The sequence below is a fragment of the Amphiura filiformis genome, chromosome 15 (genome assembly GCF_039555335.1).
Source record: "Amphiura filiformis chromosome 15, Afil_fr2py, whole genome shotgun sequence".
NCBI lineage: Eukaryota > Metazoa > Echinodermata > Ophiuroidea > Amphilepidida > Amphiuridae > Amphiura > Amphiura filiformis.
In genome coordinates, this window is record NC_092642.1 from 31826477 (window position 1) to 31838713 (window position 12237).

At 37.1% G+C, this 12237-nt stretch overlaps 2 protein-coding genes across 4 annotated transcripts in view; both read left to right on the forward strand.

The window, feature by feature from the left end:
• LOC140170878 (uncharacterized) overlaps nucleotides 1–4304 on the forward strand; it is a 15285-nt gene extending 10981 nt beyond the window's left edge. The window contains exon 6 of the mRNA XM_072194083.1: nucleotides 4292–4304. Coding sequence (XP_072050184.1) covers nucleotides 4292–4304 — 13 coding nt within the window. The remainder of the gene's footprint in view (nucleotides 1–4291) is intronic.
• LOC140171517 (uncharacterized) overlaps nucleotides 1–12237 on the forward strand; it is a 128659-nt gene that overhangs the window by 253 nt on the left and 116169 nt on the right. For all 3 annotated transcript variants that reach the window (XR_011861613.1, XM_072194783.1, XM_072194784.1), the window contains exon 2: nucleotides 4292–6151. Coding sequence is in view for 2 of the 3 variants with exons in the window: in XM_072194783.1 (XP_072050884.1) it covers nucleotides 4368–6151 (1784 nt within the window). In the remaining variant the exon portion in view is untranslated. The remainder of the gene's footprint in view (nucleotides 1–4291; nucleotides 6152–12237) is intronic.

The following is a 12237-nucleotide window of genomic DNA, read 5'->3' on the forward strand; positions in this document are numbered from 1 at the left end:
GTGTGTAGTGTCAAGTGTAGTGTTGTGTTCATGTTCGATAACATCGATCATTTATAAATTATCACAGATGGTGTAAAATGTTAATGTGTGTTTGTATAGCCTTCTCTTCCTTTCAAGTACATTAAAACGTCAGTTTTGTTTGTGTAAGTAAGGTAAAACAATTTTGATGTAGAATGAAAATTGAAAGGAAGTACGGTCAACTCAAGTTGCTAGTACAAAAATTTTCACACTTGGCTCTCACTCTGCCATGTCTGTCTGGCTGTTGTCTGAAATGTCAAGGGCTTTTTGGAGCAGAATTCAGCACTTATTCTCTGAGCAAGTGCATGATGAGAATAACCCATTGGATAAATGCCAAGTACTTACAAAAATGGACTTCAATTAGTTTTCTGTTACAAGTTTGATACTGGCCAGGAAGAAATAAACTTCTAAAGGGTCAAGAAATAAAATTTAGGACCATATAAATTTGGTCAAGTCAAGTAGTGTGAACGAGTTATGCAACTAAACACCTAAGACTTGTCAGAGAAACAGGTAGGCTTTACTGACTCACCACGCTCACTGTAGGTAGGCCTACACTGACACGTTGTAGGCTAGAATGCAGAGCTGAAGTTATGTCGTTTTTTGTACTGGGACATGTCATTGGTGTACGTGTAGGTGGAACTGCTTTCCAGGTAATGCATGCAGGACTGTTGTCTGTCTGGAATAACTTATCAGGGGAAGGATTGATAATGCATTATAGTTACACCATGGCGGTGTAGGGCTGAAATTGTTGTCAATTGCTCAACATGTATTCTAGTATTTGGTACAACCGAATAGGGTGCAACTTGCTAGACTTGAGTCCAGTCCTCGTTTAGGGTTAGGGTTGGGGTATAGGGCAGTCAAGATTGTAATAAGACTAAGTAGAGTTGCACCCTATTCGGCAATCGCTCACTAATATTTTGATGGGGGCATTTTACAGGACCTGTAGCAGCTAGTGAGAAACATCCCACCGTCGCGCCCTTTATCATATCAATGAGTGTCTATCTCGCTACAGTGGGAACTGTATTGTGTACATTTCCCCGACTGCAAGTGCCGTCCACAGCCACACAAACTCAATGGACTGTGTGTAGTCTTTGTCAAAGACCTCGCAATCCTAGGGGGGGCGAGCGCCGAAGGCGCGACAGCGAGCGCCGCAGGCGCGAGGCAGAATATGATAGATGGCGCTCTCACTACGGTGCTGGCCCAGGTAGCCAAAGCCTTGTTGAAAGGCTAGACTGTGTGTAAAAATCCCCGTACAGTGCTCCGTGTCATGTTATTTGGCTCCCAATCTCCTAGCATGCTGTGCAGATAACCTTACTGGGGACCAACACGATCTTCCGCTACATGTTTCAAGGGTAATTTATTGTCCATTCCAACTTAGTGAAGTCGTGTTCCGTTTTTAAAAAAAGTCAGTATGAAAATGTCAGTTGATGTCTGTGCTGACAAAACTAAGTTGGACGTGGACAACTCAGCTCTTGATGGCCCAGGATTTAGTCTCAAGAAATGTTGCACTTTTTAAAAATGATGTCTATTGACTAGTATTTTAACACCCTTTGCCCGGATCTGCCATCTTGCTACCAAAATAAGATGCTCCCTGCAAATGCATGTACCGTACTTGTGTATTTGTTTTTGAAGCTTTTGTAACAAAACAAGGCTGTATGCGGTACCATAATTAAAGTGTACCGTACCGGACTACCGGTACATGTGTATCAAGAAAGCGTACATTTTACACACACATGTATAGTCACACACACACATTGATGCACTTTGAGGGAAGAAACTTGTTTTGAGATGGCAGTACACAAACTTAAGGGTCAATAACAGAATATGTGTCGCAGTGATCGACTATGACCCAGGGTCGCAATATCACCAAAACCTGGATGGGGTAAACCCTGGATGTGGTAGTCCTAATTTTTAAATATTTTTTATGTGATTGTTTTTGTCCACATTTTTTCTTAAAATCTTTGCACATTTGACGAATTATTGAATTTCCTGATATTTTAGATGGCGAGGGCACCAGATATTTGCAGTATCTTGGAAAGATTACATGTCAAACGTTTCTCTACACCGCACCTTTTAAAGGGGCATTTCGTGATCCACAGCCTCATCCCCCAACTTTTCTCAAAAAAAGTTGAGATTTTTATATCACTGGAAACCTCTGGCTACATAATGTTTATGTACAAAATATTTCTTGAAGATTAATTCGTTTTGCAAAGATATCGTGAAATTTGAATTTCGTTCTGGTGCACCAGAACGAAATTACAACGCATTGTCTATGGAGCAGTGTAATACACATAATCATGCATTTATGCAACTCGCAATTACGCAAAATCGGAATCAACTGACATTTTGGGAATAGGCTTTTTTCGTGGATATGTACTGAAAAATGTCATAAAAAGAGGATGCTAGGATCACGAAACACTTTAAGGCATAATATCGAAAAGGGGCCCCAAAAACCACAATCACAATAATTGCCTAGAAGTCAAGCACGGTAGTTACATGTATCATGTCATTTGTTCTCAAAACTGTAGTACCCGGTAAATTATTAATTTAATTTAGGCAATTATTTTAATACTTTTAGGTGATGATGATCAGTCGATCATATTGGGTAACAACATTTAATGAAGTGCATGTAAAGTCCAATTTTGCTCATAGATCTGGATATATTTTCTGTATATTATATTTAAATGTCATTTGAACAATCAGCATTATGTTATATCTTCCAGCGTTCCCATGATCAAGACGTGTCTCAACACATTGATCATCTTACATATTATTTACTTGTGTGGAATGATTGAAAATCGATTTGCTTGCTCCAAAATGGCAATAGGCTACATGACAACAAGTAAACTTGATTTAAATGTTTTTAGGTTGTACACTGAAATCCATTTTCAAGTTATATCATCAGTTCATATGAAGTGTAATCCTTTACATACATCCAAATAATGTGTCTGACTCTGAAGCAGTAAAAATGTGTGCCTTGCCCATTTGTGTTTACTGTGAAGGACACATTACTGGGTGTTAAGGTTTTAAAATACTACCTGCAGTACACCCTTTTGAAAACTTTTCTATAATTATCGGGAACCAAAAATAGTGTGATTTTAGAAAATATCACTTTTTTTTGTTCAAAGATTTTGTTGGCCTCAAGGTGGAGGCCACTGGAGGGTACATACGGTGACAGTGTATTTAGCAGAAATATTGTACGCATTACGTGTGACATATAGCTTAATGCCATGCATAGAAAATGTGTTATACTCGACATATTAATATTGCAGAATATGTTTTGACATGACATGATTTAAAAAATCCCAGTGCTTGATTTTCATGGGTCGTGAGGGTAATAGAAATAATGATAATGGCCCTGTAAACTATGCAGATCTGTATTATTGGTAATCTTTGTTCTATAATGTACTTGAGAAAGTTCTATAAATCCTCTGTAGAACAAGAGTTTAATCATAAAAGTGTACCCAGTATTAGAACCTAGTTAATGGCAAACATATTTCTAACACATACATAATTACATTACATCATCACACATAATGAACCATTTATTTATGATGGTGTGAACTTAATTATCAATAAAGTTGACTTGTGTAGGGTTGTGTGTATGTTAGAAAGAGAAAGAGAAAGAGAGAGAGAGAGAGAGACCTATACCAAGATGAGTCCTACAATAAAGTAAAGTTGATATATAAATCATAAAATCATGACCTCAGAGAGGGCCGGTCATGATTTTATGTTGTAACAACTTTACTAAGGCTGGTATAATGTACAGCATACATAGACAATTTTTACTTATGTGTATATAACATGTTATCATATTTTGTCAATCGTGGCAGTAAACTTTGATTTTCTCACCAATCACTCATAATACTGAATCACTGAGTGGGTCATCAATATTTCTGGTCTGTCTTGTTTCAAGAACAGTGATTCAGTATCAAATATAGAAATACTGTCCACTCTAAACAACCAGCCCATTTGAGCCTTTTTAGTTGTAAGAAACAAATATTAAATTCAAAGAAAAAATAAACTGTGATGCTAAAACCATAATTATAAAAAAAGCACAAACACATAGGCTAACTTTTTTGCCAAATGTTTGAGAGACCAACCTTTAATTTCATTAAATGTGTATGAACTTTACTTTTTTAAACACATACTTTGTACAGTACACATGCATACAAGGGATTTCTTAATAATCAGCAATTATATTTTAAATTACAAAGTATGCCAATTACCAGTCTTGTGAAATCGTAACTATTTTTATGTTCTGTTTTTTCAGGTTGAGCTCATAACCCACTTTTATCAGTGTGCGCATCATGGGTTGAAGTACAAAGACCGAGTTACACTAGACATGGATGTGTACATTGCAACACCTGTGGACCAATCAAATCAGCTCTGACAAGAGAGAAATGAGGGCACCATGTCATCCAAAACAAAAAGCGGACAAATCGCCCAAATCAGGCAATCAGAAAAATCAATCCAAGCCAAAGCGTTCGTTCCTCCCTCGACTACCGTCTTTCCGGAAGAAGAAATCGGGTTCGCCTGTCTCCCAGGCTGATAAAACACCTAGCCCAAATTTGACGAGCAAAGAAGAGCCTATAATTGGGAAAACAAAAGAAGTAAATTATGTCATGCGACGATCTAAAACATCGGAGTTAGTCGCTAGCTTCGAAAAAAGACTTAGCGACTTGAAGGAAGACGATCCAAAGATCATCATTCCTAAACCTAAACTCGACAACAGTAAGGCTGATGATAATGCAACAATAACAGCTAAAAGCCCAACTTCTGGAACTTCTAAATTTTCCAGGTTTGGCTTTAAAGGTATAGCAGCTCACAGAATATCAAGGTTTGAAAATAGAAACAATAACGGGAATGGAGAAAAGGTTGAGGAAAAAACAGAAGAAATCAACGCAAATTCGCCAACGAGTAAGCTCCGCAAACCAGCAACATTATCAAACAGGAACTTAAGTGATAACCGTCGGACTCAGACGGATGTTATACGATCAGGGTCTACCAGTAGTGCAAAGTCACCTGATAGTGAATGCAGTAGTCCTGGTTCCCTTAGTACTAGTACTAAAGTACTAGGTCTACCTATGCCGTATAGAAGTGTGTTTTCCGATGAACCGCGAGGACTTAAAAGACAAGCAAGTAGCCAGTCAGTAGACCCTATTTCCAGTGGAATCAGTACTGCCAGTACTTCAAGTACGCCATCACCGTGTATAGAGACTATGCTGGCCGCTGAGAGGGAAGAGGTTTCACATAGAGCTATGCTCAATGCAACCTTCAGCCTGTCAGAGCCTAAAGGTCTTAATATATCATATTGTAAAGAGCCTCTTGATCCCTTTAATACTACCAAAGACGAGGAAGCCTCTGGGACACGATTTAGCAAGGGTGTATTAACTTATAGAACCAAAGAAATCAAGCAAGCCCTAATAACCAGTTCTGCACCAACTAGTCCTGCCAGTCAACAGGAAGATGTACTGAACCCAGTAAAGGAAACACTGATTTCCCACTCGGAGTCCATGCCGCACTCTACCACAGCACCGGCAGCAGAGACGTTGGGGGCTCTGCCTGTGACACGACCTGACGCAGGAAGCCAAGGGGTGAGTTGTTTAGGTCAGGACAACACCACAGTGGAATGCCAGCCACTAAGTACACACAGGCAAGAAGGTGATTCGGAAACCCCGAACAAGTCTCAGTGTGATCATGATATAGTCCTCGCTGCAACAACTGGCAGTGAGCAAATTAATACTGATACTTCTGAGTCATTGTCTGCAGTGAAAGCAGATTCTGTGGAAACTATGGGAAGTACACAATCCGCACTCGATCCAACTGCAATATCAACTCCTGCGCGGCCATTGCATCTATCACTAAAGCCGCATCTAAGTGCCATTAAATATGCGTCGGAATCGTTCGACTCGGTGGAGCAGGACTCCATTTCATTGGGATCGGATGATCTTATGTGCGACTCCAGGTTCCTGGAGGATGAGACTTTCAACCAAACGGGAGAGGAGAGCCGACTAAGTCGGAGTTGCGGTATGGAGGTAACCCCCCACAGGTATCCTAATGGTTATAATGGAAACAGGACTCGAACCAGTAGTTTGGACCAAGTCGCAGGGCCTGTTACCATTGATAAAAGGTACGTCTATTCAGGAAGTTGTTTATTTACTAGTTATTGTAAGTTGTTATTACCTCATGAATGATGCATATTTCCTGATGTTCACTTTAGTTCGCAACAAGTACAAGTAACAAGTACATTGTACTATTGTTGTTACTTGTTTTCTTTTTATTGCTGCATTGAATTTGATACATGCCAGGGGGTAGCCAACCTGTAGGACCCAAGGGCTACATTGGTAAAGATCAGGACAGTTTGACAGGCCACATACAGAGTTAATACAAAATATATAGTGTTATATTTTGTAAGAAAAGTCTTTGCGGGCTGTATCATTTTGAGGGTCGCATATGGCCCATGAGCAACAGGTTGGCTACCCCTGCAATATTGTAAATTGGAATGCCTTTTGAATTTTGAAAACTTAAACTGGCTGCAAAATGAAATGAATTATGCTGACATGAACTGCAACTTACATTTTTTTAAATAGAAAATTGCATGTGTCGCTGATTGAACTGCCAAGAAAGTCTTGCATGTATTGTTATCTTTATATAAACTGACAAAACCTTTGTACCGTTTTAGTCGTACAAGTTTGCGTTATATATCACAGATTTTATTGAACTCATTTCCTTCATGGAACTCATGATCATATTACATCTATGTTATGTTTTGATATGATATTAAAGCTGACCTATACAGGAATACGCGGTTTTGGGACATTAAACCGGAAAGGCGGAAACCAATTGATATTTTGTCATTAACAGTCATGATAGATCATTTTGTTAAAGAAATGTATCAGAAAAGAAATTTTACAGTAATTTGAAGAATTAAACTAATCCATCCAGACAGACAATATAGGAAGAGATCATATTGGAGATTAGGCTAACAATTGAATGAAATTTGAACTTTGATTTGGCCTTGTAACATTTGGTCAACTGCCCTATATAAGACTGTTTGTGTTGATCTAATCAATATTGGTAACTAATATTATGTCACTACTTATAACAGGATTTTTTCTTTCTGAAAGAAAATTGCAGCAAAACGATTTTCATGTTTTTTAGTATGGAAAAGTTCCTTTACTTTGGAATTCTGGACGCATAAATTTGAATAGATCTTGTTTATTTGTTTTTTGTTTAGGCTCTACGCTAATTTAAAGATTGCAAATTATATACACATTTTAATTTGTTTGTCTTTACATGTATGTGTGGACCCTGTTTTTGTTTGTTTGTTGTGTGTGGTGGTTTTAGGGAAAAAAAGGGGGGGGTGGCAAGCAATTTCAGACCTGTGCAGCTAAGTGACTTTTTGCAAACATTTTTTATTGCATCTTAGATCTTAAAATTTTCCTGCTTGCCGTGCTTGGTATGCTTAATTATGTCTGATATGATTTCCCAAAGTGTTGCATAATTAAAGAAAAATGTCACAAGTATTCAAGATTAAGGATGTTTTTGACAAGCAGGTCTGCAAAGTATTTTCTTTTTTTTTTCTGGCTTTTATTGTAGGGGCAAACATTTTTTTGCAGTAGGAGAGTGCTCCTTTTACATGTACATGTATCTTGTTAAAACCTAAAATAATAATGAATTAGGGATGTGTAATATTATGATCAGTGGCAGCATTGGGGGCAAAGTGCATTTCAGGGGAGGCAAAAGTGACAAATTTTGTGCAAAATTGCTGCAAGAAGTGGAAATTTGTGTGATTTGGGTTTTTTTGCCTCAAAAGTGGGGGGGGGGGCTAACTGGCAGAAAGCAAAATACCCCCCATAGCACCGCCACTGATTATGATATTGATAGGGAATAGTAGTCTTAAATGAAGGGATTTGTATCATGTATGCAATATGGAATGTAAACAATAATATTTGAGTGTCTCTGAAGATAGCCATGATGATTTGCTAGTAATATATTGTGGATATCAGTTACTGATGAGAGTCATCAATCAGTAGTACTGGCTTTACAAGTACATGTCTGCAGTAGGAAAATTGTTTTTTATGATTGATTATAGTTGTTGTATAGACCTTTTCATATTGAGTAATTCCGATAAAACCAGAACCTCTTCAGCATCATGTAGAGTGCGAAGTTCCAATGTGTAACAGGCATCATAACTACATGTACGATGAACGGTCAATTTAGGGACGAGAGAGGTACTTTTGCCAAGAATACTCAACATGCAATCAAGCGTGTGGTGGTAGCGTTGTGTAAGAGACTGACTGTGGAAGAGGTGATGCACGTAAACAAAACGTTCTGTAAAAAACAAATTACTGACGAAAAATTACGGACATATGTCTATCTCTTTCCATTAGTATCTTATTGTGAAAAACTAAGATGCTGAGGTGTTAGCTCAATATCCCCTAAAAATATTTCTCGCGATGACCCCATGTTCACATTGGCTTTAAGATGTATTTTCGTGCAAAAGGTTGTCGTAATTCATGATATTTCTTGTCCGCCAGTTTGGGTTCAATTTGACCCCTTAGCTTACTGAATAAATAGCGCAGTTTTCCGAACTTTTCCGATCTTGATTTGAAAAGGTCTATACCCGGGGGTCACTCCCATTGTGGCCTGTACACCATCCGGGATAATGAAAACGCGTAAAAAGGGTCGTTTTTTGGGGGTAGGCACGGTACGCGCGTATCGCGTTTAGGGTGTCAAAAACATGAAAAATTGGAAAAAAAAGGGTAGCAAAATTGCAATTTCTAATCTGCGGAAATGAAATTTAGGGTATGAAATTTGATGTTAGGAATGAAATCCGTGTTTAGGGTGTCGTTTTAGCCAAGGGTTAAATCCTTGTTTAGTGTGCTTTTCAAAAGTTGATTATCGCGGATGGTGTACAGGCCACAATGGGAGTGACCCCCCCGGGGTCTATACACACTGAATAAGGGAAAATGAATTGAACAAACAAACAAGAAACACGATTCGATAGATTATCATTTTTAAAAGAGAACAACATTTTATTCTTCTATTTCATACACGTAACATTTGCAGTGGAAACAATAACATTTAATATGACTCAGGACTACGCTCAATATGGTGATGATAGTGATAGCCCAGATTGTTTATATCACAGTTCCTGAATGAGACACATTACCAGTGTCACACATAAAGATAGGAGCCAAATATAATATACATAGTATGTACATGTACATATATTAGCGGCCTGACAGTATGTTACATAAAATGTCAACAATTTTCTTTTAAAAGCCAAGATTTAAATTTTCTTGTATTCTGTGCCAAAAATTATGAAATAATGTTGGTGAATATAACAGTCAGGAGGGTTTTCTGTTCATTTTAAGCTGAAATAATGAGCCAGGCCACCAACCTCCACAATGTAAGTCGTGAAATAATGAGTTAAAATGAAAGAAAACCCCCTTACTAATAAAAATATACTATCTTGGCAGCGCTGCACCTTTATGGGGGATTTAATGTCTTATGAAGACATAAATTCATAATTGTTTTATGTTGTCTTACAAATTTGGCAGATTCCAATTTTAAATATACGTACAGTAATTTGGGACAATTGTGTTACAAACATTACAAATATGCCAAAATATCTGCTGAAAAAAATTAACCGAAATCATATTTAAGGATCATACATGTATGGCATTGAAGCTCAGTGGTTACAATAATCACCAAAATAAAAATTGTCAATTTAATATCATACAGTAGCCTCTAGATAAATTTGAAATCAAACAAAGACACAAAATCTGTGCAAAATATCAGTCATTACAATTATCATCAATATGATGGTCAGTATACGTATATGCAGACAGACAGTGTACTAGTAACTGATGGGCCTCATAGCAATATATGGTGACCAATTAACCTGTCACTTCTACCAGTAATGAGTCTACAAGAGGTAGTTTTTGTTATAACATAAGGTGATTGATGGGCTTTGTTTGAGATGACCCGCTCAAATTCCTAACGATGATATACAGAACTGCAATATCAGTTTGAGATATTTTTGTAATTATTTTTTTTTTGCAATCATGTCCTCAAGAAATATGAGTGTATTGGAGTGATCTACCATACCCAACAGTTATAATACAGGGTGTATCAAAATGACTGGTACCCATTAGCTTTGTTGTCTAATGGAAACAGCTGCCATTATCTACCAAATTCAACATTTAAAGGAGGATTTTGTGATCCTAGCATCCTCTTTTTATGATATTTTTCAGTATATATGCACGAAAAAAGCTTATTCCCAAAATTTAAGTTGATTCCGATTTTGCGTTTGCGAGTTATGAATGATTTAGTGTTTTGCACTGCTCCATAAGGCCACTGTTGTAATTTCGTTCTGGTATACCAGAACGAAATTCAAATTTGGCGATATTTTTGCTAAACAGTTAATCTGCAAGAAATTTTTGGTACATAAACATTATGTATCCAGAGGTATCCAATGGTATGAAAATCTCAACTTTTTTTGAGAAAAGTGGGGGATGAGGCTGTGGATCATGAAATGCCCTTTAAATAGATCCTCTTGAAATGAATGCAATTTATAGTTTTATGACCTTTTAGTACATAATCTACAAATTAGGTGGATGCTTTAATACTGCATTTTGATGGGACAATCTTGTCCACAATACTCACTGGCTATTGATGGGTATCAATCATTTTGATACACCCTGTATTATGGGATCTTTTTATGTGTTTGGTTAGTTTGATGAAGTTTATGTCCGGAATTAAGAAAATTATGTGATCTTTTACCAGAAAGTAATTCACCAATTATCTTTAAAAAAAGGTTAAAAATAAAAATGAAATAATATAAATTAAAAAAGAAAAATAATTGAAATAAATAAAGGAAAAAACAAACAATGGGGTTTCAGTCGCAGGATGACCAGTTGAGTCCAGCAGCTGATGACCAGTAGTGATAAATCAGTTTCAGCTTTTCATCCATTTTTCCTTTGACATTCACATTTTAAATTGCCACCAAATTCTATGAACTGATTTTTTTTCTCTGGTACATTTTACATTTTAATGGCTTTTTGTAATCAAAAATAAAGATTGAAATACAATAGGACAGATGAGAGAAAAAAGACCTAGTAAACAACAACAACAAAAAAAAAAGATTTTTAAAAAAGTTTATAAAACTCTGCCAGAAAACCCTTCAAATTAAGAATTTTTATTGACGATTATATAGACATCGGAGAAAAAAATAAAGACTGCTGCATCTTCATAAACATTATGATACAATGTTACATTTTATCTAAAATTGATCATGCTTGCATGTAAAGTACAACATGTTCTAGAGAAAGTCTGTCGGCGCATGAAATGTTCCGCTAGTCCCGCTAAGTACACTCCATGCAATTTTAAACACTTATAAATTGGTTACATGTACTCTACCAACCAGATAAAATTTTGACCCACGGGCCAACCATCTAGGTTACCCGTATACGATTCTATTTAAACAAACTCTAATAATATATTCCCAACCACTGACATTCAGAAAATCATAATAATAAAAAAACCTAGATTGATTTCTACCCCTGGGCGAAAAAAAGTCTCTCACTCAACGCAAACACTTTCACTTCTAAAAACCATTGTGTGTTTGATGATAAAATTGGAAGACGATGTAAAATTGGGAGTCTGCGTGAGAGTATAATACCAAAGTGATTACTAACTAGTCTCCTGCACAGTTGGGATCGTAAGTGCTTCTAATTGAGGGATCTCCTAGGGGGTGGTTTCTTGTGAAAACACTTTGAACAGGGTTGCTAAATCTGCCATTTGGTAGCCCAATTGGGCAACTTATAAAGATTCTCCTTGTAACTTCCCAACTAATTTCTATTCCAATTGAAGCAGCTGGTTTAGAAACAAATTGGGTGATTTGTCAACATTAGTCCCATCAATTTGTAGCCATTTCCTGCCCTATAGAAACCAATTGTTAAAAGAAAAATTGGGTGACTTTTCTGTGATTTGCCCCACTTTTAGGGCTGCAATTTTTCGGCAACCCTAATTTTTAGTGATGTTTGACTTCAATTCAATTTCATTCATGTCAGGAAATCGGATAGAGTGCAGGGCGGTGTGCTAGTATGGCCCATCTGTTATCGAAGGCAAATTATGTGATGCTATTAGTGATAAGGGGTGTACTATTACTTCCCTCAACTTTCGCTATTTTGTGGCAAATGAAATTCT